The sequence below is a fragment of the Schistocerca cancellata genome, chromosome 3, assembly GCF_023864275.1.
Source record: "Schistocerca cancellata isolate TAMUIC-IGC-003103 chromosome 3, iqSchCanc2.1, whole genome shotgun sequence".
Taxonomy (NCBI): Eukaryota; Metazoa; Arthropoda; class Insecta; order Orthoptera; family Acrididae; genus Schistocerca; species Schistocerca cancellata.
In genome coordinates this window covers 495,205,516-495,233,409 of record NC_064628.1, presented here as the reverse complement: position 1 = coordinate 495,233,409, position 27,894 = coordinate 495,205,516, and the positions used below count along the sequence as shown (strand labels likewise).

Here is a 27,894-nt window from a genome sequence, read left to right as displayed (position 1 = left end):
CAAAGATGATGTGACTTACCAAATGAAAGTGCTGGCAGGTCGACAGACACACAAACGAACACAAACATACACACAAAATTCAAGCTTTCGCAACAAACTGTTTGCCTCATCAGGAAAGAGGGAAGGAGAGGGAAAGACGAAAGGATGTGGGTTTTAAGGGAGAGGGTAAGGAGTCATTCCAGTCCCGGGAGCGGAAAGACTTACCTTAGGGGGAAAAAAGGACGGGTATATACTCGCACACACACACACACATATCCATCCACACATATACCTTATATATAGTTATAATAGAAGGAAACATTCCACGTAGGAAAAATATACCTAAAAACAAAGATGATGTGACTTACCAAATGAAAGTGCTGGCAGGTCGACAGACACACAAACGAACACAAACATACACACAAAATTCAAGCTTTCGCAACAAACTGTTGCCTCATCAGGAAAGAGGGAAGGAGAGGGAAAGACGAAAGGATGTGGGTTTTAAGGGAGAGGGTAAGGAGTCATTCCAGTCCCGGGAGCGGAAAGACTTACCTTAGGGGGAAAAAAGGACGGGTATACACTCGCGCACACACACACACACACACACACACACATCCATCCACACATATACAGACACAAGCAGACATATATATATATATATATATATATATATATATATATATATATATATATATATATATATATATATATATATATATATATATATATTTAAAAAGAAAGATGATGAGACTTACCAAACACAAACAAACACAAACATACACACAAAAATCAAGCTTTCGCAACAAACTGTTGCCTCATCAGGAAAGAGGGAATGAGGCAACAGTTTGTTGCGAAAGCTTGATTTTTGTGTGTATGTTTGTGTTTGTTTGTGTGTCTATCGACCTGCCAGCGCTTTTGTTTGGTAAGTCTCATCATCTTTCTTTTTAAATATATTTTTCCCACGTGGAATGTTTCCCTCTATTATATTTATATATATATATATATTACAAAGAACAGCAGAAACTTTCACTGTGTAGAACTAACTTGAGTTTACTTTCTGACACAGACTGGCAGTTATGTTAAAATTTTTGGTCACTGGGACACATTATCAATTGTTGGGCCTTTGCAACAAAAGTCAGCAAATACATTAATTACAATAAATAAAACTGTCCGGCTCCGGAAGCTGAGTGGTCAGTATGACAGAATGTCAATCCTACGGACCCGGGTTCAATTCCCGGATGGGTCGGAGATTTTCTCTGCTCAGGGACTGGTTGTTGTGTTGTCCTTATCATCATCATTTCATTCCCGTCGACACGCAAGTCACCGAAGAGGTGTCAAATCGAAAGGCTTGCAGCAGGAAAATGGTCTACCTGACAGGAGGCCCTAGTCACAAGACATTTTTTTAATAAATAAAATTGACTACTGCACGTAGTACTTTTATTAAATTAACAATAAAGATCCAGAATTTTTTAGTGGGAGGGGAGGATGGAAGGAGGAAGACCTGAACCTGCTACCTTTCTCATTCACAGCTCAAGATGCTATCAACTAAGACAGAGCTTTAACCCTGGCTGCATTAAGGCATTTTCCATGACTGGTTACTTTGTACTCACTCTAAAAGAAAATTAAAAGAAAACAATATCCTTTAACGGTTATTGTATTACAACAACAACACCAACATAGTTTTCAGTGTTGCTGACCTCAGGCTCCCTACGGACAGCTGTTAAACTCAAACTAGATCACATGAATGAAGCCAGCGTAATTGAACCTGCCAAAACAATTGCCTGGGCCACAGGCCTGGTAGTGGTTAAGGAACCAAAAGGATTCCTTCTGACTCTTTGGAGATTTAGGGTCAACCATCAATGGCCAGGCACATGTGGAAATCCACCCAATACCATGTCTGGAGATGATCTCACAAAGCTTGTCAGCAGTGGATATTTTTCTCGACATTGCCAATGCTTATTTACGGATCTCACCAGATGAAAAATTGCAACTCTTTATGGTCCTCGATACACCCCTTGGCTTGTAGAAATGCAAACATTTGCCCTTTGGGATTTCTTGTGTTCCAGCAATCTTCAAGAGATACCTGTAACAGTTAACCATCTCCATCCCAGCTTGTACCAATTACCTGGATGACTTAACTATGCTACGTCGTGTGATGCAGGGCTCAAGTGCAGCCTATAGAAATGGCAGTTTTTTCAGGAGCAAATGGAATAACTTGGACACTTGGTCAACAAAGATGGAATTTACCGCAACATTTTGGCTGTCGACTCTCTCCCACATCCCCAAAACCTAGAAGAGCTTCAGGCCTTTTTGGGTATAGTGAATTATTATTCTAAGTTTCTCCCACAAGAAACACACATTATGCACCAACTTTACCAAATGCGAAAAAAGGGCATTCAATTTCAGTGGTTGGCTGCCCGTGAGCATGCTTTCCAAGAGCTGAAGAACATGTTACACTTGGCGCCCAGCCTTATGCCCTTTTCTCCATAATGTACAGCTGCTGACTCTTCCCCCTATGGCACTGGTACAGTGCTGGTGTACATTAATGATGAAGGCACTTAGCAACCAATCACCTATAAATCCAAGACACTGTTGCCTGCTCAAAGAAGCTACTCAAAGGTCACGAAAGATTCTCCGGTGATCATCTTTGTCATTAAAAAATTCCATGTGTACCTCTTTGCAACCAACTTTACTCTCATTTCTGACCGCAAGCCACTGGTAGCACTCTTCAGGCCACACTTTTGGCTTCCAATGTGGAAGGCTCAAAGGCTCCACCATCGAGCTCTTTTCCTCAGTTCCTACAATTACACCATTAAGTACAAGCCTACTGCGCAAACACAGATGCGCTATTGTCTACTCTCAAACCCACACCTATTATTTGACCAGTAGATCTCTTGTTTCCACAATGATACAGAATGACAAAGCACCTTGGATGGGTTGCACATTACTGCTACTCACATCGCTGCAAACAAGGGCCCTGACCCTATCTTACAATTTGTCACACACTATGTACTACAAGGGCGGCCTATTTATTTTTCAAAATCTGCTGGAACCAGGCCTGAGCTCATCTCATTCGTCTTTTGTCTGTTGTCTCTAATTTTGTCTGTTGTCTCTGATCTGCCTCCGCATCCTGCTGGATGCAGAAGCAATACCCACCCTGTTATCATCCCGACTACCTTATGCCCTCACGTCTTGGAACTCTTACATCATGGACATTGGGGTACGTCACAGATGACAGCCTCTGCCAGGCAACATGCCTACTGGCCAGGACTGAATAAAACATGGAGGTCATGATGCACAGCTGTCCTGCATATGTTCAATATCATGCTGCTCCATCTCAGACTTCCGCGCCCAGGCCTACTCCCTGTTGCTCTGGAACTGCATTCATGTGGACTTTGCTGGTCTCTACATGGCTCATTGTGGACATTTCTTCCAACTACCCAAAGGTGGTTAGCATGGTGTCCACCCATACAGCTGCCACCCTCAATGTACTTATCCAGATTCTCTCCATTGAAGGGAGACACACTTGTGTCAGACAACAGGTTTTAATTCATGGCGGCTGTCTTTGAACAGTTCTGCAATGGCAATGGATCAAACACCTGTTTAGCCCAACTTTTTACCCACCATCCAATGGCAAAGTGGAATGGATGGTACGATGGTTTAAACAATAAATAATGAAAGCAGTGGGCGCATCTACCACTACATTGGCACTCACCATGTTCCAAAGCACCTACAGGGCCACTGCTGTCCTGCTGTTCATCTGTGGACATTAGCCACATACTCTCTTCCATCTCTTGATGCCACAGCCCTCGGAACCCTGAATCTGACATGCTGGATGATACCTCCCAGTTTCAGTGGTCTGAGCACTTTCATAAGAAGCAAAATCTTCATGGATGCCAGCTATGGTGGTGGTCACCCATGGGCAGCATCTTATGACAGTCAATACTCCAAGAGTCAACACACCAACCAGCTCTGTCCCTGCCTACTGAGTGCACATCAATCAGTGGGTTACTCAGTGTTGGAGTTACCATGCTTGCAAATCCATCAGTCACACTAGTACACTCTGTACTCTCGAGCACCATCTGTGATTCCTGTGGATGCAGGTAAGGAAACAGAAACCTCACCACAGCATCCATCCACTCAACAGTCGTCTCCCAGACCATCGTTTCCTAGTGCACTGCCCCATGACTCATGTTCCTTCTCTCAGCTGGTGACTCCTCTGCTGGAACACCAACTACATGGAACTAGACAACAGCCGCTGGCCGTTGCCCCTAAAATTTGCAAATGCTATGCAGGGGCCACACAATTATGCCAAACTATCAGTGCTCATGGCCACACTATATAGCTAGCTGTGCAGAGGCCCGGATCTCAGTTGTGTTCCAACTGTGACCTCATATTGTTTGTTGCACTCATCATTGTTTGGTTCCTGATATTGCTACGTACAGGGTCTCAATTTGATTCACTCTCTGGACTTGACATTCTGCTTTGTTTTCTTTGCTGTCTGTCCAGCACTGTTTTGTCTTTCCATAGTTTTCAGCAAATCACTGTTGACGTCTTCGGCTGGTTGGCCAGTGTCTTCTGGTCGTGTCCGAATCCGGTTACCATAGCAACATTGAGAATATGGATATTGTGCATGAGTAAACTGACATTAGACACTGAACTTTAACTATGTTCAATTTAAAATAAAAAATGGGATATAGATTAAACTGAGTTAATGAATAATTTCTACTAGTATGTGTGTGAGCTGGTTGTCAGCATTATTCGTGGTTCAAGTCATTGACACAGCCATCTTCATCGCAATTTCCTCCACTTTTCTTCGGCAATTGCATACAGAGTTAATGCAGCATTTTATGCATGTCTATTTTTGTAAGGCAACTGTGTGATTTATGTGCCAGGTGCTGCCACAGACTGCCACTGGAGAGCACTGAGGGCACAAATCATGATAAGGAGTACATTCTTTGAGATGTAGCAGGTTATTTCAGAATGTGCAGCAAGTATGACAGACACCACGCCTGCTGTGCTTCTCAATGAGAAACATGGCCCATTCGCCCATGTGAGGAAGGCTTTAAGGGAATCAGCCTGCCCAACAATGCTATACTACTGTGTATTGTATTACTGTTGAGAGCAATGTGAGACAATATCAAGTCTCATGTCAACAGTTACCAAATGTACTGTGCTCCTGAACTCTGGCACATTAATTTAGAACCATTTCTGGATAGAACACAAAACAGTTATGAATTGTTGGCGGCTGTACAGTTCGTGCACACCACCAGTTGAAATTTGCTAGGACATATTTGTGGCAAATTCCTTGGAATCGTGCACGAATTGGTGCTTGCAGGTGTGAATCAAGGCAGCACCACAAAAATCGACACACTGATTACAATTACAGTCCCAGTTTCAAAACACTGTAAAAAATAACTACTGCTCAGAATGACGTCACATTTGAATAGAATATTATTGAAGAATGGAGAAACGTGTTGGGGGGGGGGGGGGGGGGTGTTAACTAAAATTTCGCCATTAGATGGCGCTGTAAGCAGCAGAATATAGAATATCGAAATAAAAGACTTTGTGTACACAGCCATTCCTCAGTTGTGTGTGAGATGCTCAGCACAACTGTCTCAATGCTCTGCATAAATTCTGAACACTCAAGGGTACGAAAAAAAGACATTGGTCTGATGTCTGCTAAGGTTCTGGAGAAAATGATGTGGGAAAAAAGACAGGTTCTTTCGAAGTGCAATATGACAGACGGAGGAAAACAACTGATCCAACATCAGTAGAAGTAGTGTCTACAGCATTGCATGAGGAGTCGAATAATGGTGTGCAAGCATACAATGCACAGGAAAGTGCCTCAATTTTAGACATGCCTGTGAGGACTGTCTACGGAACATCCCGTGTTGGTAGCCATACAAAATTACCCTTGTTCAGGAATTTCCTCATGCTGACCTGCCAATAAGACAAACATTTGCTATAGACTTTCTTGCCCACATGGAATTGGACAATGAATGGCCATGGAGCATTCTATGGACAGACACAGCCCACTTCCGTCTCAAAAGAAATGCCAATACACAGACTTGCAGAATACGAGCAACGGAAAATCAGCTACATCAACTGGTACTGCTTCATCCTGCAAAGGTAACTGTGTGGTGCGGTTATCAGTTATTGCAAGACCATATTTTTTGTTTTTGAAGGAGATGGGCCCCGCAGATTATGTTACCTGTACCATCACTGGTAAATGCTATGAAAGTGTTTTGTGTATTAACATCAGTCTGGCCCGTCAACAGAAAGGATGTGGGGGCAGTATCACTTTTATGCAAGACTGTGCTCCTCTGCACATTGCAGAGCCAGTGAAGTAACTGCTGCATAAACGTTTTGGAAATACTAGAAGTATCAGCTGTCATTTTCCTACAGCCTGACCAGCCAGATCACCTGATGTTAATCTGCATGACTTCTGGCTGTGGGATTATCTGAAAGACACTGTGTTCAGTGCTCCGATACAAACATAACTGAACCAAAGGTATGCTTTGTGACATTCTGAATGTGATTCCTGGGGCACTCCTGTTGGTCATGTAACATGGTGTTTCTAGATTTCAGCTCATGGCAGAAAACGATGGACAGCACACTGAATGTGTCTCAAGCCAGACGCAAAAAAATTAAAAACCAACTTCATTGCTGCTTTTTATGTGGTTTCAGGCCTCAGGACAGTTGAACCCAATGTCACTGCTGCTTTTTATGCAGTTTTTGGCCTCAAGACAATTAAAACCCAATGTTGTTTATGACGGTACTGGGTACTATACATTGAAGTACTTGTTACACTCAGCTTAATTGATTTGGCCCAGACATGTGGCTGATCTCAACGTTTGGCTACATTTTTCGTCATAGGGTGGTGCCAGCTCTCACCTGTCATAAACTCAATTTTTAAGCTGGCAAAAAATATAACAAAATGCAGGCAGGTATTGCAGTGAAATTTAAAATATTGAGTCACTCACACTGACTTATAATTTGAACAAGTAGTTTATTTTTCTTCAATATATTCACTACACACTAAAAATGTAGTCTGAGGGGCTCTTAAGTAAGGGCAGCCATTAATAATTTATGCTATAAGACTTCACTATAAAATTCACATGTTGCGATCACGGCACTCGACAGTCTGTTCACAATTCACAAAATACACTCTTGTCTGCTGTCCTAAACCACTATATTGCGATCCACTTTATCGCTTTCGAACGTCGCTATATACATACTTGTCCTTGGATGTGGCTACCCCAGATGGGTGGCACATCCGGCTCTTAGTGTCGCTCAGAACAAACTCCCCCCATCAGAGATTGCCACCCTATGCACCCTCGAAACGACTGCCTAACTCAAAACAATGTTTGACAAAAAAATTATGAATATTCTAAAACTAGACACAAAAATACATATGATACACTGAAAAATATGGACATTTTCTGGGCAAAAACAATATGAAGTCCAACTTTTCATACCTGCCACATGTTCTTGTGGCATGATTTTGCTTTTCCCAGATTTTTTGGATACTAAACAAAATAAACAATTGAAAATACTTACTTAACTACTCATCTACCTCTTTCAACTTTAAAATGCTGCCACTAGTTTTGTCTCTCTAAATTTATTTATAACCCAAAACAGATTCTCTCAGTCGAATCCTATATTCCAACCTCTCGTTCAAAAATGGTACTTATTCAGCTAAATCGGCTATGAAAGCACAATGCAGCTCTACTAGCTGCATCCGTAAACACTTTGTTCATATTAATCGGCCAAAGCATTGCCTAGGTATTAGCTTTTGAACTTTCATAAATTTACAATTTTTATGAAGACTATAACTTTTAAACTATTCTATATAGTTGTTGTGCATCTAGATAATTTAGTTTCACATATATTTCCGTCCATGAGTGCCAACTCGCATCTCTGTGTTACTCTTAATTTTGTTTTTATCAATTTTTATCTGGCATACAAATTTCACATAGCGCGCAAACTCAGCCATAGGTGCCCCTGCCAACTCCCACTCGGGTTTTTCCAAGGCTGCGTAAACGCTAGCCGCTCACCATGGCCCCGTAGGAACCGCCAGCCATGTGCTCTGCGGTGGGAAACTGCCACTCTAAACTCCCACCACAGCTTGTATGCTCACAAACTTTGTTTTTTATGTAGTTTTTGGCCTTAGGACAGTGAAAAACTGATTTTTCTCATTCAAAGTGGTATGACTTTGCCGTGGTGGATGGGCTTATCGAACTAGCAGGACTACAACTGTTGAACGTCAAACTTGTTCCATCATGCATATTGCACAGTACGGTTGGTTTAACGTGCAACTCACACCATAGCGGTCACACTGCAATTCAGCTGTCATTTGTAGCCGAATCCATTTATGTTATGACGCTTGCAGCACTATCTACTGCAGGGATTAACATCTCACTTATTCTGAGTGTGAGAAATCATGTCCGCTCACATTCTAAGTCACATGCAGAGCAGTTGCAGTGAGGTGGGGAGTGCAGGAAATGTGCACACATTATGCGGTTGCAACAACAAGAGAGAAGTGCCAACTGTGGAACTGGCGTGAGGAATCTTAGCATTTTACACAAAAGTTAGCTTTGCAGAATGTTTAAGTGTTCCATAAGAAGTTTATTACTTTCAGGAAGGCACTACACAACTTACCACGTGACACAAGGAAGCGGAAAACACAAAGTACGCACTCTGAGGAGGAGGAAACATTAAGTGAGTGTGCTGGTCTGACGAGCTTCAAAACAGCATTAATTTTAATGAAGTCTTTGTGCTCTTTCACAGATGGTGATTTCATGAATAAATACTTGGTAGTTGCTGCTGAATATTTATGTCCACTTGAAGTAGAACAATCTTGCATTGCGCTGTTATCAAAGGTGACAATCGCTGGTCCCGCGCAGGTTATGGCAGACAACATTCACAGCCCTGCTTGCAAAATATTTTGTGTGTGTTGCAGGTTCTTTAGCACTCTATAAAAGTGTAGATATCACAGGCACAGAGCTGTGATATTCCTAGCAGCCTTGAAGAAAGTGTGGAAATACACATTTGTCACTGAATTTATTAGTTCGTGTGTCTATACACGGAGTGAGAGTCATGCTGGTGGGGAACAAGATCAGGATTCATAGCACAATTTAATGGGAAAATGAAAAAGCTTCGAGTACTCAATTTGCACTGAACTGCAGCTTGACATATCTGATCTGTAAATCAATAAGGAATATAAATACAGTCAAAATTTCTTCTAGTATTTCCCTGAGGACCAATTTCCTCATTAACACAAGCCTCTACACTCTCCCCACCCACCCACCAATTTTTTGTGACAATGGAAGGGGGTACAGTACGCCTTGCTTGCATGCCTGCTTTCACCATCTGCTCGTGGAGCACAAAGCTCTAATGTGCTGGTAAAATTTTCATTGAAATATTTTTTTTGTTTTTGTAACTTTTCGCCCTTCTTAGATAATATTCCATTCAAATTTTACTTCATTATGTGAATTTTTTTTACTACAGTGTTTTGAAACAGGAGCTGTTTATAATCAACCTGTACTTAAAGGAAGATTTATTAGGGATCCATAGTTTAATATAAATCAGGTTATAATCTGAAGGCATACCTTCAACAGGTATTTAGACGTGCACCTAGATGAACACTGAACATTCAACCCCCACATATGGAAAGGGAGTTGTAAGGTGGGGAAAATTACTAACATGGCACAAAGGTTTCATTTGCCCAAACTTTACTATACCATGAGTCTATATAAATTGTAATTGTGGGCTATGGTGCCAGTACTTAGCCACACAGGTTGTAACTGGTGAGATCTGTCACTGTGGTCAGGAAAGTTCAGCGAGGAACACTGGCACAATTATGCGGGGTCTTTGGCTTCACTTCTATGGATAAATTGGTAAAAAAATAGTCTCGATTGCACAGTTGTTTGAGTGTCATCAAGACTAATTTTACTTAACTGACAGATTGCTGTTTGCCAATAATGTTATCTAGCACTTCTATGGGTGTCCTAACAATATTAATGAGCATTTGTCCCCTGAACCTACACATAAGAAAAAAGGCTGCCATCTATTGGCTGGAAAAAAAGGTACAAAAAAGAGACGTGAAATTCTTGGGGAAATTGCAACAAATTCACTAGCAATAAATAATGTAAAATTTTAGAATGCCAGCAGAGAAAGTCATCAGACACAGGAAGAAGAACGTTTCAATTTCTTCCTGATGTAAATGAAAGGCATCAGGTAACATTCTGACCCAAGTAGGAGAGCGGTCAATTATCTTTCTGGGCATAGGCCATTTCCTACATATCTGTACAGAATCAGTGAGAGGGGAAGACTGTGGCAAACTTGGCAGTCCAGATCAGGGCCTATGAGAATCTTCCTTAGTTGAAGATCCAGCAAAAGACTTCTAGCAGGTGTTAAGAAGTAAAACTGCGTATGACATATATAGGGCAAAAGAGGAACTCCACCATTGCAGTCTTAAGTCTGGGGCCTCATCTCACAAGTGATGGGGAAGGAGGAAGGGGGGGGGGGGGCGGGGGGAGTGTAACACCTTGTAAATAAATCTGGGTCCATTTGGCTCCGGATGGTAGCACCTGGTGAGGGCCCTTGTCTAGGTTTACTGGGTGAAACCTGGTCAACAGTCTCTCAAAGGTGGAAGGGAAACTCAGATTCCCAACATCAGAGAGAGCAGAAGAAACACATTCAGGACTCACAACCTTGGTTGTATTTTATTGTGGGCTGTGGGCTACTCCCAAAATAACTTTCATCACTCATGGAAGTGTGTGATGTAAACTATTTTATGCTAGGTGGATAGTCCACCGTACGCCAGTACATCAACAGACATTTTATTCTGAGGAGCCTGCAACATCACACAGACAAGTCATAGTGTCTTGGAACCTCACCCAAATTTCAATATGAACAATGAACATACTTAGCAACTTTTAATGTAAACTCATTGTTGAAGATGGAAAAAGTATTACAACATACTCATAGCAGCCACTCAAAGAAACGCTATACATGGATACATATACCTTCAACTCCAAAGGTTTTAGGATGTGCAAAGGCAAAGTAGGACCGTGTGTGATGAAAAATGTGCCACATCTTGGAACAGTCTTTATAATAGACTAAAATATCTTAAACCCAATAGCTGACTTCGATTCCCCATTGGAAAGATACTCATTTCTTCTATGTGCAAAGGCAAAGTAGGACCGTGTGTGATGAAAAATGTGCCACATCTTGGAACAGTCTTTATAATAGACTAAAATATCTTAAACCCAATAGCTGACTTCGATTCCCCATTGGAAAGATACTCATTTCTTACATTCACAATCACAAACAAAATCTACACACTCATCAGTGCCCATGTCCCTATAAATGAAGATAACAAGAAATCAAAAAAAATGTGGAAACCTTTTGGAACCCACTAGATGACATTATTCAGAAAATTACTGATAAAAACTTCATCATTCTTCTTGGAGACTGTAATGCACAGATTGGTAAAGAAAAAATATAAGAAAATTGTTGGAGATTATCCTGCCCATAAAAGTCCAAACAGAAATGGCACCAGGCTAATAGAACTTAGCTAAGCACACCACCTAATTCTTAAATTTTTAGTTTTCAAAACACTACCATGAAAACAAATGATATGGACATCTCCAATTCTAAACCCAGGATAATTTCAACTCGATCATGTGACAATCAAGGCAATTTATCACAAAGAAATCACGATGATAGGGTACTCGGGGAAGCAAACTTGGATGTGGACCACCACCTCTCTAAAATTAAGTTCAAAGTCATCCCGAACAGGAAATGCAGCATGAAACAAAACAAGGGTAAAAAATACAGCACCAAAAAAATATTAAAATCAGATGAATTCATAAGAGCAACAGAAACAGTTCAGACTCAAAGTTAGGAGGATATCAAGGAAAATCTCTTTACTATGGCCGAATGAACAGCACCCAATATAAAAAGCAAAAAGCATGTCTGGTGGTTGCTAGAATATGATACCCTCCGTGAAACAAGAAAACAGGCATTGCAAAATTGGTAATCACAGAAAACAGAAGAAAGTAATTAAATATCATTAGATCATTAGGGTTAGAAAAGTGGTAGATAGAAGTATAAAGAGGATTAATAAAAGTCATGAAAACAGATTTCTTTCCCAAATTGATGATGAATTTACTAAAAAGCACAAAAAGCTTTCACAGAATGTTCAAACAAAGGTTATCAAGATAGAAAGCTCCCACCCTCCAAATTCGAGCTGTAAATGGGACCATTGCTCACAAAGACACACAAAATTGCAAGATACTAGCATGTACTTTGAGAAGCTCCTGAATTGTGAACCCATCCTTGAAAAATAACAGTCAGAAGTTGGATTCAGAACCACCAGCGTCTAAAGAACGACAAAAGATAATTTCAGAACTGAAAAATAACAAAGCATACAGAGGAAACCAAATAGTAACTGAAATATGGAAAAAATCTGACAAAAATGCAATTACATCCCTTTAATGTGTTTTAGATAAAATCTGGAAAGAAGAAGAGATCCCTGCAGAATGGATAACAGCTCTCATTCACCTGATCCACAAGGAAAGCTTAATGACAGGCCCCAACAATTATAGAGGAATATCACTACTGGATGTAACATAACAAGATTCTTTCTGAAGTCCTTTTGAACTGGGCAGAGCCAGAATTGGATCCACAAGTTGGGGAATGTCATGATGATTTTAGAAAGGGCAGGTAATGCTCAGAACAAATACTAGAACTCAAAAACATTATGATATACCATAAATCATGAGCACAGACATATGTAATCTCCTCTGTTGATTTAAAAAAAGCGTATAATTCAACTCACAGAGAATCTCTTTTAGCATTCCTGAAAGAAATGAATTTGGATAAAAAACAACTAATACCATAAAAACAATGCTTAAAAATACATTTTTGAAAGTTAAATTCATAGGTGAACTATCAGAACCCTTCGAAATAAAAATGGGTGTGCAACAGGGGGATGGGCTCTCACCATTGCTGTTCAATTGTGCGCTTGAGACAGTAATCAGAGAATGGAACATATATAAAGAGTGGTACAACATTGGGTTGCAAAAAGAAGAACCTTAAAGTAAATTGCATTGCCTTTGTAGATGATATGGCCCTGTTTGCTGAAACAGTGAAAGAAGCACAGGGATAAATCCTTGAACTAAAGAAACAAGCAGTTAAAATAGATCTTCACACCACCTTTGAAAAAAACTAAAATTATGACAAACATTAAGAACTAACAAACACCTCAAAGTCCAAGAATAAAAGACTGAAATAGTAAAAGAATTTAAATATCTCTGAGAATAGATTAGTTGGAATGCTGGCGAAAGCAAAGCAATGGAATCCACAGAAAAACTTGAACTGGCCTTCCAACTAACAAAAGATACCTTAAAAAAGGGGACCCAAAATCATACATCACAAGACAGTGATTAATCCAGTAGCACTGTGTGCAGCAGAAACACTAAACATTAACTTCAGAGGCCAAATGGAGAAACTTGAGATAAAGGGGAGAAAAATTTTAAGGAAAATCATACAACCGAAAGTCCAAGGTAATAAGATAGTATACATAAAAAATGAAACTCCCTACAAGCAAATCTAAAAACTTTCAGATACAATGCCAAAAAGAAGGATAAATTTTTATGGTCATCTTCTCAGAATGAACTCTTAACAGATTAACCAAACAAATCTTTCAGTTGTTCCATAAAATTTCGGGCATGCAGCTGCATAAATTTCACTTCTAATATTTTGGCTGCATCTTCGGAGTGAGCCAAGGTGACTGATGCTCCAGCACTTGCTCCTTCCTTTTAAACTTGTGGATTGCACCACTGTGCATGCAGCCACAGTACACAAGGTCCAGAGACGCTGATTGGTGGCAAATAGGTATAGTAGAGCACACATGAAATTAGATCTATGGCAGTTGCCACAAGGTGATATAGATGAATCACTGCGAGCTGCACCATCACGACGTCTTTGTGAGTTTATCACATAAAGTGCCAGATTCCATGATTTGCCTAAGCTGAAGCTGCTACCTCTATTAATCAAAGTCATCGCCAACCGAATTTTGATTGCTTATTTCTCTAGTAACTCCCAGAAAGATGAATTTCGATGTTATCGTGTGTCATAGAGTGCCCAGTGTCAATATAGTGCTCTGCCACTAGTGATTTATTAGGTTGTAAGACTTGGGTGTACATGCGGTGCTCTGTGCGTCTCCTATGGACTGTACGTATGGTCTGTCTGATGTATGAACAGCCACACTCACAGGAGATCTTGTGAACCCTAGGTTTCCGAAGCACTAAATCATCTTCAACCAAACCCAGGAGTGCTGCTGTCTTTGGTGAAGGGCGGAAAATCACTTCCACTTTGTGTTTACTGAGGATCCGTCCTATTTTTGACAATAGGCTTCCCACATATGGAAGAAAAGCCATGGATTTAAAACTTTCTGTGTCTTCTTCCGCATCCCTTATACCCGCTGCTGGTTTCATTTGTAGTGCCTTATGTGGGACGCCTATTATCGAAAATAGGACGGATCCTCTGCAAACACAAAGTGAAAGTTATTTCCTGCCCTCCACCAGACAGCAGCACCCCTGGGTTCCATTAAAGATGATTTGGTGCTTCGGAAGCCTGGGGTTTACAAGATCCCCTGTAAGTGTGGCCATTCACAAATCATTTAGGCGACATGTACAGTCCTTGAGAGATGCAAGATATACACAAAACACTGCAAGTACACTCATCTCTTACAATGTAATAAACTGGCAGTGGCAGAACACTGCGTTGATAATGGGCACTCTATGGCATACCATAACATAAAAATTTTAGCATCGACTTCATCTTTCTGGGACACAACAGTGAAAGAAGCAATCAAAATTCAGTGAATTTAATAGAGATGGTGACTTCACCTTCGGACAAATCACGGAATCTGGCACTTTCTACGATAAACTCACAAAGACGTCGCTACAGCGCAGCTCACAGTGATAAATCGATATCACCATGTTGATCAATCGCTCAGCCAAAAATTTAATTTCATGCTTGTGTTATATGTCTTTGCCACCAATAAACGTCTCTGGTGCCTCGTGTATCTGTGGCCACATGTGCAGTGGCGTGGTCCGCAGATTTAAAACGACACAGCAAGTGCCGGAGTGTCAGTCACCTCAGCTCACTCTGACTGCAAAACAAAACTCAACTGGTTTGAAGAAACTCAGAAAGACCTACTAGAACTAAAGATTTCAGCAAAAATCACTAATCAATCAAACAGCTAAATTAATTACTAAAGGCGAAAATATAAGTTTCCAAGACAAATCTACACAAAAACCCAAACACATCATCTCAGAAGAAGAGAAGATCAGGAAGAATGAAGAAATACTGGGCATTGACAAAAGAACAATACACACAAAAAAATTATTGATCCAATGCACCCCGAAGATGGTGAAGTGAAAGAAGGGGAAGAAGAAGAAGAACAAAATACAACTTTGATACATTAAATGCTTTAGTTGATACTTCACAGAAAAAGCAAGATGTTACAACTGGACACAGACACCACAGCAGAGACAAGTAAGACCAGTGTATGGCCCTAAGGATTGCAAATTAATTCCGATAGCTCCATGATCACTTTGCACAGCAACAGAAGAGTGAAGGGACGGAACCTCAAGTATACCTAAGAAGACTGAGAAGACTCAGTGAAATATGTCTGGAGGCAGCAAAATATTGCTGGACCTGATAGAGTGGCATATCTGCTACGGAATGTCGAGAGAAGCTACATATAATCTGAAAGTAGAAAATTTTGTGTGTGTGTGTGTGTGTGTGTGTGTGTGTGTGTGTGTGTGTGTGTGTCCATCTCAGACGACAGTAAAGAGAAATATAGTGTAGTTGCATACGACAATGTACTATTTAACTGTTCTCCAAGGGTCAGTGACCCTGACATTATAATATGTTACTGTAGTAGAAGTATTAGTACTGAAGATCAATTTGAATTCTGGAGAATGTAGAAACATGGAAGGCAATCTGACCCTATGACTTATCTTAAACAAAGGTTAAGGAATGGCAAACCTAAGTTTACAGCTTTTATAGATTTGGCGAAAGCTTTTGACAATGTCAATTGGAATACACTCTTTGAAATTCTGAATGTAAAATGGATAAAATACAGGGATCAAATGGTATATTCAACTTGTACAGAAATCATACTGTATTTGTAAGAATTTAAAAATGTGAAAGGGAAGCAGTGTAGTTGACAAGGGTGTGTGACAGGCTTGTAGCCTATCCCTAATGTTATTCAATCTGCTCACTGAGCAAGCAATAATAGTGAAGGAATCAAAGTTAAGGGAGAATAAATAAAAACATTATTATCGGCCAATGACACTGTAATTGTATCAGAGAGAGCAAATGACTTAGAAGAGCTGTTGAACAGCATGGGCAGTGCCTTGAAAGGAGGACACTAACTGATTAAATCAATTGGTGATGAGGAAATTAGATTACAAAACAAGATACCAAGAGTAGCAGATGAGCTTTGCTGGGCAGTAAAATAAAAGACGACAGCCGAAGCAGAGAGGACATAAAATGTAGACTGTCAATGGCAAGAAAAGCATTTCTGAAGAAGCGAAATTTGTTAAAATCAAATATGGATTTAAGTGTAAGGAAGTTTTTACTGAAGGCATTTGCAGAAGTGTCCGTGGAAATGAAACATGGATGATAAACAGTTTAGACAAAAAGGGAGCAGAAGCGTTTGAAATGTGGGGCTCCAGAAGAATGCTGAAGATTAGATGGGTAGGTAATGTAATCAATGAGGTGGTACAGAATAGAACTGAGGAGAATAGAAATCTGAAATTGGTTGCCATCATAAAGACATTCTGGGATCACCAGTTTAGTATTGGAGAGTGGGGCGGCGGTAAAAGTTGTAGAGAAAGACAAAGAGATGAATACAGTATGCAGATTAGAAAGGATGCAGGTTATAGTAACTATTTGGAGATGAAGAAGCTTGCACAGGACAGAGTAGTTTGAAGAGCAGCATCAAACCAGTCTTCGGACTGAAGACCAGAACAAGAACAACAACAGTAGCATTATTTGTTATTGAAGTTGTAGTGGAGTAACAGTGCTAACAGCAGTAGGTATAAAAACAACTGTAAAATTAATAAAGATAAACTGAAATGGATAAAGGGTGACAGTTATCTTCATAGTGACAGTGATCCAGTGTTATGAAATTTTGTAAATACCGCAACAGTCTCACAGTTCAAGCTTTAGAGCTTTTATCAATTGTATTTCTGATTCTGTCCATTTTCCTCACACTGTGGCCTCACATCATCCATGGCTTCTTAGATCCATTCTTGGTATGCCCGCTGTGCCTGTGCCTTTTTTATCTGTTTACATATTGCTGTTAATTATAGTGCTGCATATTTAACAGACACTTATTTGCAACTACGTTTTCTAATTCAAACTAATATTTCTCTTTGGAGCCATGCTAAAACTCCAGCTCTATCTTAAAGTGCATTTTAATGTATCCAGTTTTATGCAGAATCACACCTTAGCAAACTGTCTTCGGCCAGTGGCATCTAGCGGATATGTCCCCTCAGTTGTTTGCAACATTGTTGTAAGCACAGTATACCAGGGACGACCCAACATTATGGGCCATGGTTTTCACCAGTTTATTGTGATTGTAGTCTATGAGGACACTATTTGTGGAAATACATTTTATTTGTTTACTCTGCTCGCTTCATGACAGATCAATCTGAAAATCATCGTAATATTCAAAACCAGTAATTCAATAAATATTTGTATCAGAGACTGTTGTAGTTTTTATCAAACTTCACAATATGAAATAACGAAAACCTATGGCCCTTTCTGTCACACTAAAGGAAGAGACTGGAAAATGATGCCACAGGAAAACTACATGCAGAGAGCGTACCATCTGAATGTTAGAGCAATAATAGTATAAAGAAATAAAGATAAGAAAAACGTAAACAGCATAAATTTAATTCAATGTTTAGAAAAATTTAAAAAAAATTCATGGAAAGGAAAATGGATTATCATGAAAATTCATTTACAAGCAATTCTTTACATAATGGTGCACTGTTGTCATCAAGAAAGTGGTCTGAGATAAACAAATAAATCAAAGTAACATAAAATGTAGGAAGACTTATTTCCAAAGTGTGACAATTTGAAGCTTATGTACCTACACAAAAAGACAAAAGTGTAATGCTTCAATTTTAAATGAGTACAAAACAAATGCCCAAAGTCACATACTTTGAGTCTATAACATTCAGTGTATCATTACACAACATTTCTTAATTTGTGCCCATGTCAAACTGAAGCAACACAATTTTAAGCTTTTTGTATAGAGGCACACTCTTTAAATCGTCACACACCACAGGAGATGACAATCTTTGTACAGCTACAAGCTCTTGCTGATATTGTGTGGACTGTTGGTTCAGTCTTAAGTTGTCTGATGGTGCACTGGAAAATAAAGCCAGTTTGCAACAAAATATAAAATATGTATTATAGTGGAACATTGGTACTTCATGTTTCATTTTTAACATGTCTATGTTCCGACGGAATATTCTGCAAATAACAATTTCATTGCTATATTATTAAGTCCAGAATAACATAGCTCTTAATGCTGTCTTCATTGGGAACGAGATCATACATATAGCATTTTTGATGTGAACATGAATAAAAAGAGATTGTTTAATGCATAGGAATACTCACCACAGTGTTCCATTTGAGAAACTACCTCACTGGCAAGCAAATGACAGTTTGTTCCTAAGCCTGGATATTCTTTAAGTGGAACTGCATAGCGTATTCTATATACTTCTGCAATGAGGTGTAGAAGATCCTGTGCAAAAAATTAATGAAGAAAAAAGTGGCACTGATGACTCATTACACAAAAAGTACATGTTTTACAATAGTGATATTAAATATGACAGCATTTCTGGCATCCTTAATAGTTTTGGTGCCCAAATAGCAATAGTCATCTAATTTTTTTTGTCTCCCATTTCTTTTATTGATATTTATGTTACAGACACTTTATTTCTGAGATACCATCCATTCTGTTAAACTTATTTTACAAGCTTTTTGCTGCTTCTGACAGAATTACAAATCACTGACAAACTAAAAATTTTCATTTCCTCTCCCTGAACTTTAGTTCCCTTTCTGAATTTCTACTTGGTTTCAGATGTAAAATAAGGGGAAGGCAACCACTACATTATAGTGGATCAATGGGTGGAGCACAGAAACACACGAAACGAAACAGAATTCACAATAGCCTTCAAGCAATATCTCTCTTTCTATAGCTTGAAAGCTAGTGCAAATGCTATCTCCTGTTGCGTGTTTCTGTGCTCCATGCATCGATCCACTGTAAGTCAGGGGTTGGTTTTCCCTTATTTTACGTATGGGTCCACCCAGCAAATTTCCATTATTGTTTCTCACTGGTTTTTTGAATTATATAAATTTCCTACACTAGCTGGTATATGTGGGATTAAACAAACTTTAAGTGTTATTATACTGTTAACTATTACATGGTTTGGCCTATGTGGCCATTCTGAAGTGTAAAATATAATGCATTAAATGCATATACCTGAGTTACAGTCAATGTATCTGTCTACGTCAAAAGAAATATATTCTTAACAAAAATACATGGAAGGGGCTACAACCCTATCTCACTCCCTTCTCAATGACCGGTTCCTTTTCTTGTCCTTAAACTCAGAGATATTTGCAGTCTGATTTCTATAAAGTTACAGACAGCCTTCAGCTGCCTGTACTTTATCCGTCTTCCCTTCACACTTCCAAAGAGTGTATTCCCCCATTATAAAAAGCTTTCTCTAGAATCGTAATATGCTATAAATATGGATTTGCCTCTCACCACTCTATCATCTAAGATAGACTTAGTGCTTAATGTTCCCACACACAGTAGTTCCATTGCGGAGCTTGTCATTCACAGATGCAGTACACAAGGTAATTCCTGGAACTTGTGACTGATCTAATTGATTTGGGTGGTTAGCCAAGTAATGTGGGCACTGCACGATTTCTTTGTGCTAGTTCCTGTTAGAAAATTTAAAAAGGGAAATGGATAGGTTAAAGTTAGATATAGTGGGAATTAGTGAAGTTCGGTGGCAGGAGGAACAAGACTTCTGGTCAGGTGACTACAGGGTTATAAACACAAAGACAAATAGGTGTAATGCAGGAGTAGCTTTAATAATGAATAGGAAAATAGGAATGCGGGTAAGCTACTACAAACAGCATAGTGAACGCATTATTACAACCAAGATAGATACGAAGCCCACACCTACTACAGTAGTACAAGTTTATATGCCAACTAGCTCTGCAGATGACGAAGAAATTGAAGAAATGTATGATGAAATAAAAGAAATTATTCAGATAGTGAAGGGAGATGAAAATTTAATAGTCATGGGTGACTGGAATTCGAGTGTAGGAAAAGGGAGAGAGGGAAACGTAGTAGGTGAATATGGATTGGGGCTAAGAAATGAAAGAGGAAGCCGCCTGGTAGAATTTTGCACAGAGCACAACTTAATCATAGCTAACACTTGGTTTAAGAATCATGATAGAAGGTTGTATACATGGAAAAACCCTGGAGATACTAAAAGGTATCAGATAGATTATATAATGGTAAGACAGAGATTTAGGAACCAGGTTTTAAATTGTAAGACATTTCCAGGGGCAGATGTGGACTCTGACCACAATCTATTGGTTATGACCTGCAGATTAAAACTGAAGAAACTGCAAAAAGGTGGGAATTTAAGGAGATGGGACCTGGATAAACTGAAAGAACCAGAGGTTGTACAGAGTTTCAGGGAGAGCATAAGGGAACAATTGACAGGAATGGGGGAAAGAAATACAGTAGAAGAAGAATGGGTAGCTTTGAGGGATGAAGTAGTGAAGGCAGCAGAGGATCAAGTACGTAAAAAGACGAGGGCTATTAGAAATCCTTGGGTAACAGAAGAAATATTGAATTTAATTGATGAAAGGAGAAAATATAAAAATGCAGTAAATGAAGCAGGCAAAAAGCAATACAAACGTCTCAAAAATGAGATCGACAGGAAGTGCAAAATGGCTAAGCAGGGATGGCTAGAGGACAAATGTAAGGATGTAGAGGCTTATCTCACTAGGGGTAAGATAGATACTGCCTACAGGAAAATTAAAGAGACCTTTGGAGATAAGAGAACCACTTGTATGAATATCAAGAGCTCAGGTGGAAACCCAGTTCCAAGCAAAGAAGGGAAAGCAGAAAGGTGGAAGGAGTATATAGAGGGTCTATACAAGGGCGATGTACTCGAGGACAGTATTATGGAAATGGAAGAGGATGTAGATGAAGATGAAATGGGAGATACGATACTGCGTGAAGAGTTTGACAGAGCACTGAAAGACCTGAGTCGAAACAAGGCCCCCGGAGTAGACAACATTCCGTTGGAACTACTGACAGCCTTGGGAGAGCCAGTCCTGACAAAACTCTACCATCTGGTGAGCAAGATGTATGAAACTGGCAAAATACCCTCAGACTTCAAGAATAATATAATAATTCCAATCCCAAAGAAAGCAGGTGTTGACAGATGTAAAAATTACCGAACAATCAGTTTAATAAGCCACAGCTGCAAAATACTAACACGAATTCTTTACAGACGAATGGAAAAACTAGTAGAAGCCAACCTCGGGGAAGATCAGTTTGGATTCCGTAGAAATACTGGAACACGTGAGGCAATACTGACCTTACGACTTATCTTAGAGAATAGATTAAGGAAAGGCAAACCTACGTTTCTAGCATTTGTAGACTTAGAGAAAGCTTTCGACAATGTTGACTGGAATACTCTCTTTCAAATTCTAAAGGTGGCAGGGGTAAAATATAGGGAGCGAAAGGCTATTTACAATTTGTACAGAAACCAGATGGCAGTTATAAGAGTTGAGGGACATGTAAGGGAAGCAGTGGTTGGGAAGGGAGTAAGACAGGGTTGTAGCCTCTCCCCGATGTTATTCAATCTGTATATTGAGCAAGCAGTAAAGGAAACAAAAGAAAAATTTGGAGTAGGTATTAAAATCCATGGAGAAGAAATAAAAACTTTGAGGTTCTCCGATGACATTGTAATTCTGTCAGAGACAGCAAAGGACTTGGAAGAGCAGTTGAACGGAATGGACAGTGTCTTGAGAGGAGGATATAAGATGAACATCAACAAAAGCAAAACGAGGATAATGGAATGTAGTCAAATTAAGTCGGGTGATGCTGAGGGAATTAGATTAGGAAATGAGACACTTAAAGTAGTAAAGGAGTTTTGCTATTTGGGGAGTAAAATAACTGATGATGGTCGAAGTAGAGAGGATATAAAATGTAGACTGGCAATGGCAAGGAAAGCGTTTCTGAAGAAGAGAAATTTGTTAACATCGAGTATAGATTTAAGTGTCAGGAAGTCTTTTCTGAAAGTGTTTGTATGGAGTGTAGCCATGTATGGAAGTGAAACATTGACGGTAAATAGTTTGGAAAAGAAGAGAATAGAAGCTTTCGAAATGTGGTGCTACAGAAGAATGCTGAAGATTAGATGGGTAGATCACATAACTAATGAGGAAGTATTCAATAGGATTGGGGAGAAGAGAAGTTTGTGGCACAACTTGACCAGAAGAAGGGACCGGTTGGTAGGACATGTTCTGAGGCATCAAGGGATCACCAATTTAGTATTGGAGGGCAGCGTGGAGGGTAAAAATCGTACGGGGAGACCAAGAGGTGAATACACTAAGCAGATTCAGAAGGATGTAGGTTGCAGTAGGTACTGGGAGATGAAGAAGCTGGCACAGGATAGAGTAGCATGGAGAGCTGCATCAAACCAGCCTCAGGACTGAAGACAACAACAACAACAACAACAACAACAACAACAACAGTTCCTGTTTCCGAGTTGTTCTGTAATCTACAGGAACTGATATTTGCCATGATCATACAATGTAAGCTTTCACAGCCAGTATTGTCTTCACTTAAAACTTCCGGACTGATAGGCCATGGTCGAAGTATAAAACTTGACCCTGACGTTTCGTCTCCGACTGCGGGAGACATCCTCGGAGGCCGCTGCACCTCCAAGGATGTCTCCCGCAGTCAGAAACGAAACGTCAGGGGAGAGTTTTATACTTCGACCACAGCCTATCAGCCTGGAAGCATAAAGTGATGATATTTGCCATGGTATCTTATTGTTGTTGTTGTTGTTGTGGTCTTCAGTCCTGAGACTGGTTTGATGCAGCTCTCCATGCTACTCTATCCTGTGCAAGCTTCTTCATCTCCCAGTACCTACTGCAACCAGGTCCTTTGCTGTCTCTGACAGAATTACAATGTCATCGGAGAACCTCAAAGTTTTTATTTCTTCTCCATGGATTTTAATACCTACTCCAAATTTTTCTTTTGTTTCCTTTACTGCTTGCTCAATGTACAGATTGAATAACATCGGGGAGAGGCTACAACCCTGTCTTACTCCCTTCCCAACCACTGCTTCCCTTACATGTCCCTCAACTCTTATAACTGCCATCTTGTTTCTGTACAAATTGTAAATAGCCTTTCGCTCCCTATATTTTACCCCTGCCACCTTTAGAATTTGAAAGAGAGTATTCCAGTCAACATTGTCAAAAGCTTTCTCTAAGTCTACAAATGCTAGAAATGTAGGTCTGCCTTTCCTTAATCTTTCTTCTAAGATAAGTCGTAAGGTCAGTATTGCCTCACGTGTTCCAGTATTTCTACGGAATCCAAACTGATCTTCCCCGAGGTCGGCTTCTACTAGTTTTTCCATTCGTCTGTAAAGAATTCTTGTTAGTATTTTGCAGCTGTGACTTATTAAACTGATTGTTGGGTAATTTTCACTTCTGTCAACACCTGCTTTCTTTGGGATTGGAATTATTATATTCTTCTTGAAGTCTGAGGGTATTTCGCCTGTTGCATACATCTTGCTCACCAGATGGTAGAGTTTTGTCAGGACTGGCTCTCCCAAGGCCGTCAGTAGTTCCAATGGAATGTTGTCTACTCCGGGGGCCTTGTTTCGACTCAGGTCTTTCAGTGCTCTGTCAAACTCTTCACGCAGTATCGTATCTCCCATTTCATCTTCATCTACATCCTCTTCCATTTCCATAATATCGTCCTCAAGTACATCGCCCTTGTATAGACCCTCTATATACTCCTTCCACCTTTCTGCTTTCCCTTCTTTGCTTAGAAGTGGGTTTCCATCTGAGCTCTTGATGTTCATAGAAGTGGTTCTCTTATCTCCAAAGGTCTCTTTAATTTTCCTGTAGGCAGTATCTATCTTACCCCTAGTGAAATAAGCCTCTACATCCTTACATTTGTCCTCTAGCCATCCCTGCTTAGCCATTTTGCACTTCCTGTCGATCTCATTTTTGAGACGTTTGTATTGCTTTTTGCCTGCTTCATTTACTGCATTTTTATATTTTCTCCTTTCATCAATTAAATTCAATATTTCTTCTGCTACCCAAGGATTTCTAAGAGCCCTGGTCTTTTTACCTACTTGATCCTCTGCTGCCTTCACTACTTCATCCCTCAAAGCTACCCATTCTTCTTCTACTGTATTTCTTTCCCCCATTCCTGTCAATTGTTCCCTTACGCTCTCCCTAAAACTCTGTACAACCTCTGGTTCTTTCAGTTTATCCAGGTCCCATCTCCTTAAATTCCCACCTTTTTGCAGTTTCTTCAGTTTTAATCTACAGGTCATAACCAATAGATTGTGGTCAGAGTCCACATCTGCCCCTGGAAATGTCTTACAATTTAAAACCTGGTTCCTAAATCTCTGTCTTACCATTATATAATCTATCTGATACCTTTTAGTATCTCCAGGGTTTTTCCATGTATACAACCTTCTATCATGATTCTTAAACCAAGTGTTCGCTATGATTAAGTTGTGCTCTGTGCAAAATTCTACCAGGCGGCTTCCTCTTTCATTTCTTAGCCCCAATCCATATTCACCTACTACGTTTCCCTCTCTCCCTTTTCCTACACTCGAATTCCAGTCACCCATGACTATTAAATTTTCGTCTCCCTTCACTATCTGAATAATTTCTTTTATATCATCATACATTTCTTCAATTTCTTCGTCATCTGCAGAGCTAGTTGGCATCTAAACTTGTACTACTGTAGTAGGCGTGGGCTTCGTGTCTATCTTGGCCACAATAATGCGTTCACTATTCTGTTTGTAGTAGCTTACCCGCTTTCCTATTTTCCTATTCATTATTAAAGCTACTCCTGCATTGCCCCTATTTGACTTTGTGTTTATAACCCTGTAGTCACCTGACCAGAAGTCTTGTTCCTCCTGCCACCGAACTTCACTAATTCCCACTATATCTAACTTTAACCTATCCATTTCCCTTTTTAAATTTTCTAACCTACCTGCCCGATTAAGGGATCTGACATTCCACGCTCCGATCCGTAGGACGCCAGTTTTCTTCCTCCTGATAACGACATCCTCTTGAGTAGTCCCCGCCCGGTGATCCGAATGGGGGACTATTTTACCTCCGGAATATTTTACCCAAGAGGACGCCATCATCATTTAATCATACAGTAAAGCTGCATGCCCTCGGGAAAAATTACGGCCGTAGTTTCCCCTTGCTTTCAGCCGTTCGCAGTACCAGCACAGCCAGGCCGTTATTACTGCGTATAAAGGTCATTGTCTTCTTGAGACAACAGGCAGACTTGGGCAGCACTATCTATTGCTTCCCCCCATGAACCATAGACCTTGCCACTGGTGGGGAGGCTTGCGTGCCTCAGTGATACAGATAGCCGTACCGTAGGTGCAACCACAACGGAGGGGTATCTGTTGAGAGGCCAGACAAATGTATGGTTCCTGAAGAGGGGCAGCAGCCTTTTCAGTAGTTGCAGGGGTAACAGTCTGGATGATTGACTGATCTGGCCTTGTAACACTAACCAAAACGGCCTTGCTGTGCAGGTACTGCGAACGGCTGAAAGCAAGGGGAAACTACGGCCATAATTTTTCCCGAGGGCATGCAGCTCACTGTATGGATAAATGATGATGGCGTCCTCTTGGGTAAAATATTCTGGAGGTAAAATAGTCCCCCATTCGGATCTCAGGGCGGGGACTACTCATGCGGACGTCGTTATCAGGAGAAAGAAAACTGGCGTTCTACACATCGGAGGGTGGAATGTCAGATCCCTTAATCGGGCAGGTAGGTTAGAAAATTTAAAAAGAGGAATGGATAGGTTAAAGTTGGATATAGTAGGAATTAGTGAAGTTCGGTGGCAGGAGGAACAAGACTTTTGGTCAGGTGAATACAGGGTTATAAATACAAAATCAAATAGCAGTAATGCAGGAGTAGGTTTAATAATGAATAAAACAATAGGAATGCGGGTAAGCTACTACAAACAGCACAGTGAATGCATTGTTGTGGCCAAGATAGACACGAAGCCCACGCCTACAACAGTAGTACAAGTCTGTATGTCAACTAGCTCTGCAGATGACGAAGAAACTGAAGAAATGTATGATGAAATAAAAGAAATTATTCAGATAGTGAAGGGAGACGAAAATTTAATAGTCATCGGTGACTGGAATTCGAGTGTAGGAAAAGGGAGAGAAGGAAACGTAGTAGGTGAATATGGAATGCGGGTAAGAAATGAAAGAGGAAGCTGCCTGGTAGAATTTTGCACAGAGCACAGCTTAATCACAGCTAACACTTGGTTCAAGAATCATAAAAGAAGGTTGTATACATGGAAGAAGCCTGGAGATACTAAAAGGTATCAGATAGATTATATAATGGTAAGACAGAGATTTAGGAACCAGGTTTTAAATTGTAAGACATTTCCAGGGGCAGATGTGGACTCTGACCACAATCTATTGGTTATGAACTGTAGATTAAAACTGAAGAAACTGCGAAAAGGTGGGAATTTAAGGAGATGGGACCTGGATAAACTGAAAGAACCAGAGGTTGTACAGAGTTTCAGGGACAGCATAAGGGAACAATTGACAAGAATGGGGGAAAGAAATACAGTAGAAGAATGGGTAGCTTTTGAGGGATGAATTAGTGAAGGTAGCAGAGGATCAAGTAGGTAAAAAGACAAGGGCTAGAGGAAATCCTTGGGTGACAGAAGAAATATTGAATCTAATTGACGAAAGGAGAAAATATAAAAATGCAGTAAATGAAGCAGGCAACAAGGAATACAAAGGTCTCAAAAATGAGATCAACAGGTAGTGCAAAATGGCTAAGCAGGGATGGCTAGAGGACAAATGTAAGGATGTAGAGGCTTATCTCACTAGGGATAAGATAAATATTGCCTACAGGAAAATTAAAGAGACCTTTGGAGATAAGAGAACCACTTCTATGAGCATCAAGAGCTCAGATGGAAACCCAGTTCTAAGCAAAGAAGGGAAAGTAGAAAGGTGGAAGGAGTATATAGAGGGTCTATACAAGAGAGATGTACTTGAGGACAATATTATGGAAATGGAAGAGCATGTAGATGAAGATGAAATGGGAGATACGATACTGCGTGAAGAGTTTGATAGAGCACTGAAAGACCTGAGTCGAAACAAGGCCCCGGGAGTAGACAACATTCCATCACAACTACTGACAGCCTCGGGAGAGCCAGTCCTGACAAAACTCTACCATCTGGTGAGCAAAATGTATGGGACAGGCGAAATACCCTCATACTTCAAGAAGAATATAATAATTCCAATCCCAAAGAAAGCAGGCATTGACAGATGTGAAAATTACCGAACTATCAACTTAATAAGTCACGGCTGCAAAACAGTAACGCGAATTCTTTACAGACGAATGGAAAAACTGGTAGAAGCCGACCTTGGGGAAGATCAGTTTGGATTCCGTAGAAATACTGGAACACGTGAGGCAATACTGACCCTACGACTTATTTTAGAAGCTAGATTAAGAAAAGGCAAACCTACGTTTCTAGTG

The 27,894-nt window shown here is 40.1% G+C and overlaps 1 protein-coding gene across 4 annotated transcripts in view; it reads right to left on the bottom strand.

Moving 5' to 3' along the window:
* Positions 1-27,894, bottom strand: part of LOC126175265 (uncharacterized) — a 247,585-nt gene that overhangs the window by 65,143 nt on the left and 154,548 nt on the right. For all 4 annotated transcript variants that reach the window (XM_049921911.1, XM_049921910.1, XM_049921913.1 and 1 more), the window contains one exon: positions 18,700-18,826. In XM_049921911.1, coding sequence (XP_049777868.1) covers positions 18,700-18,826 — 127 coding nt within the window. The remainder of the gene's footprint in view (positions 1-18,699; positions 18,827-27,894) is intronic.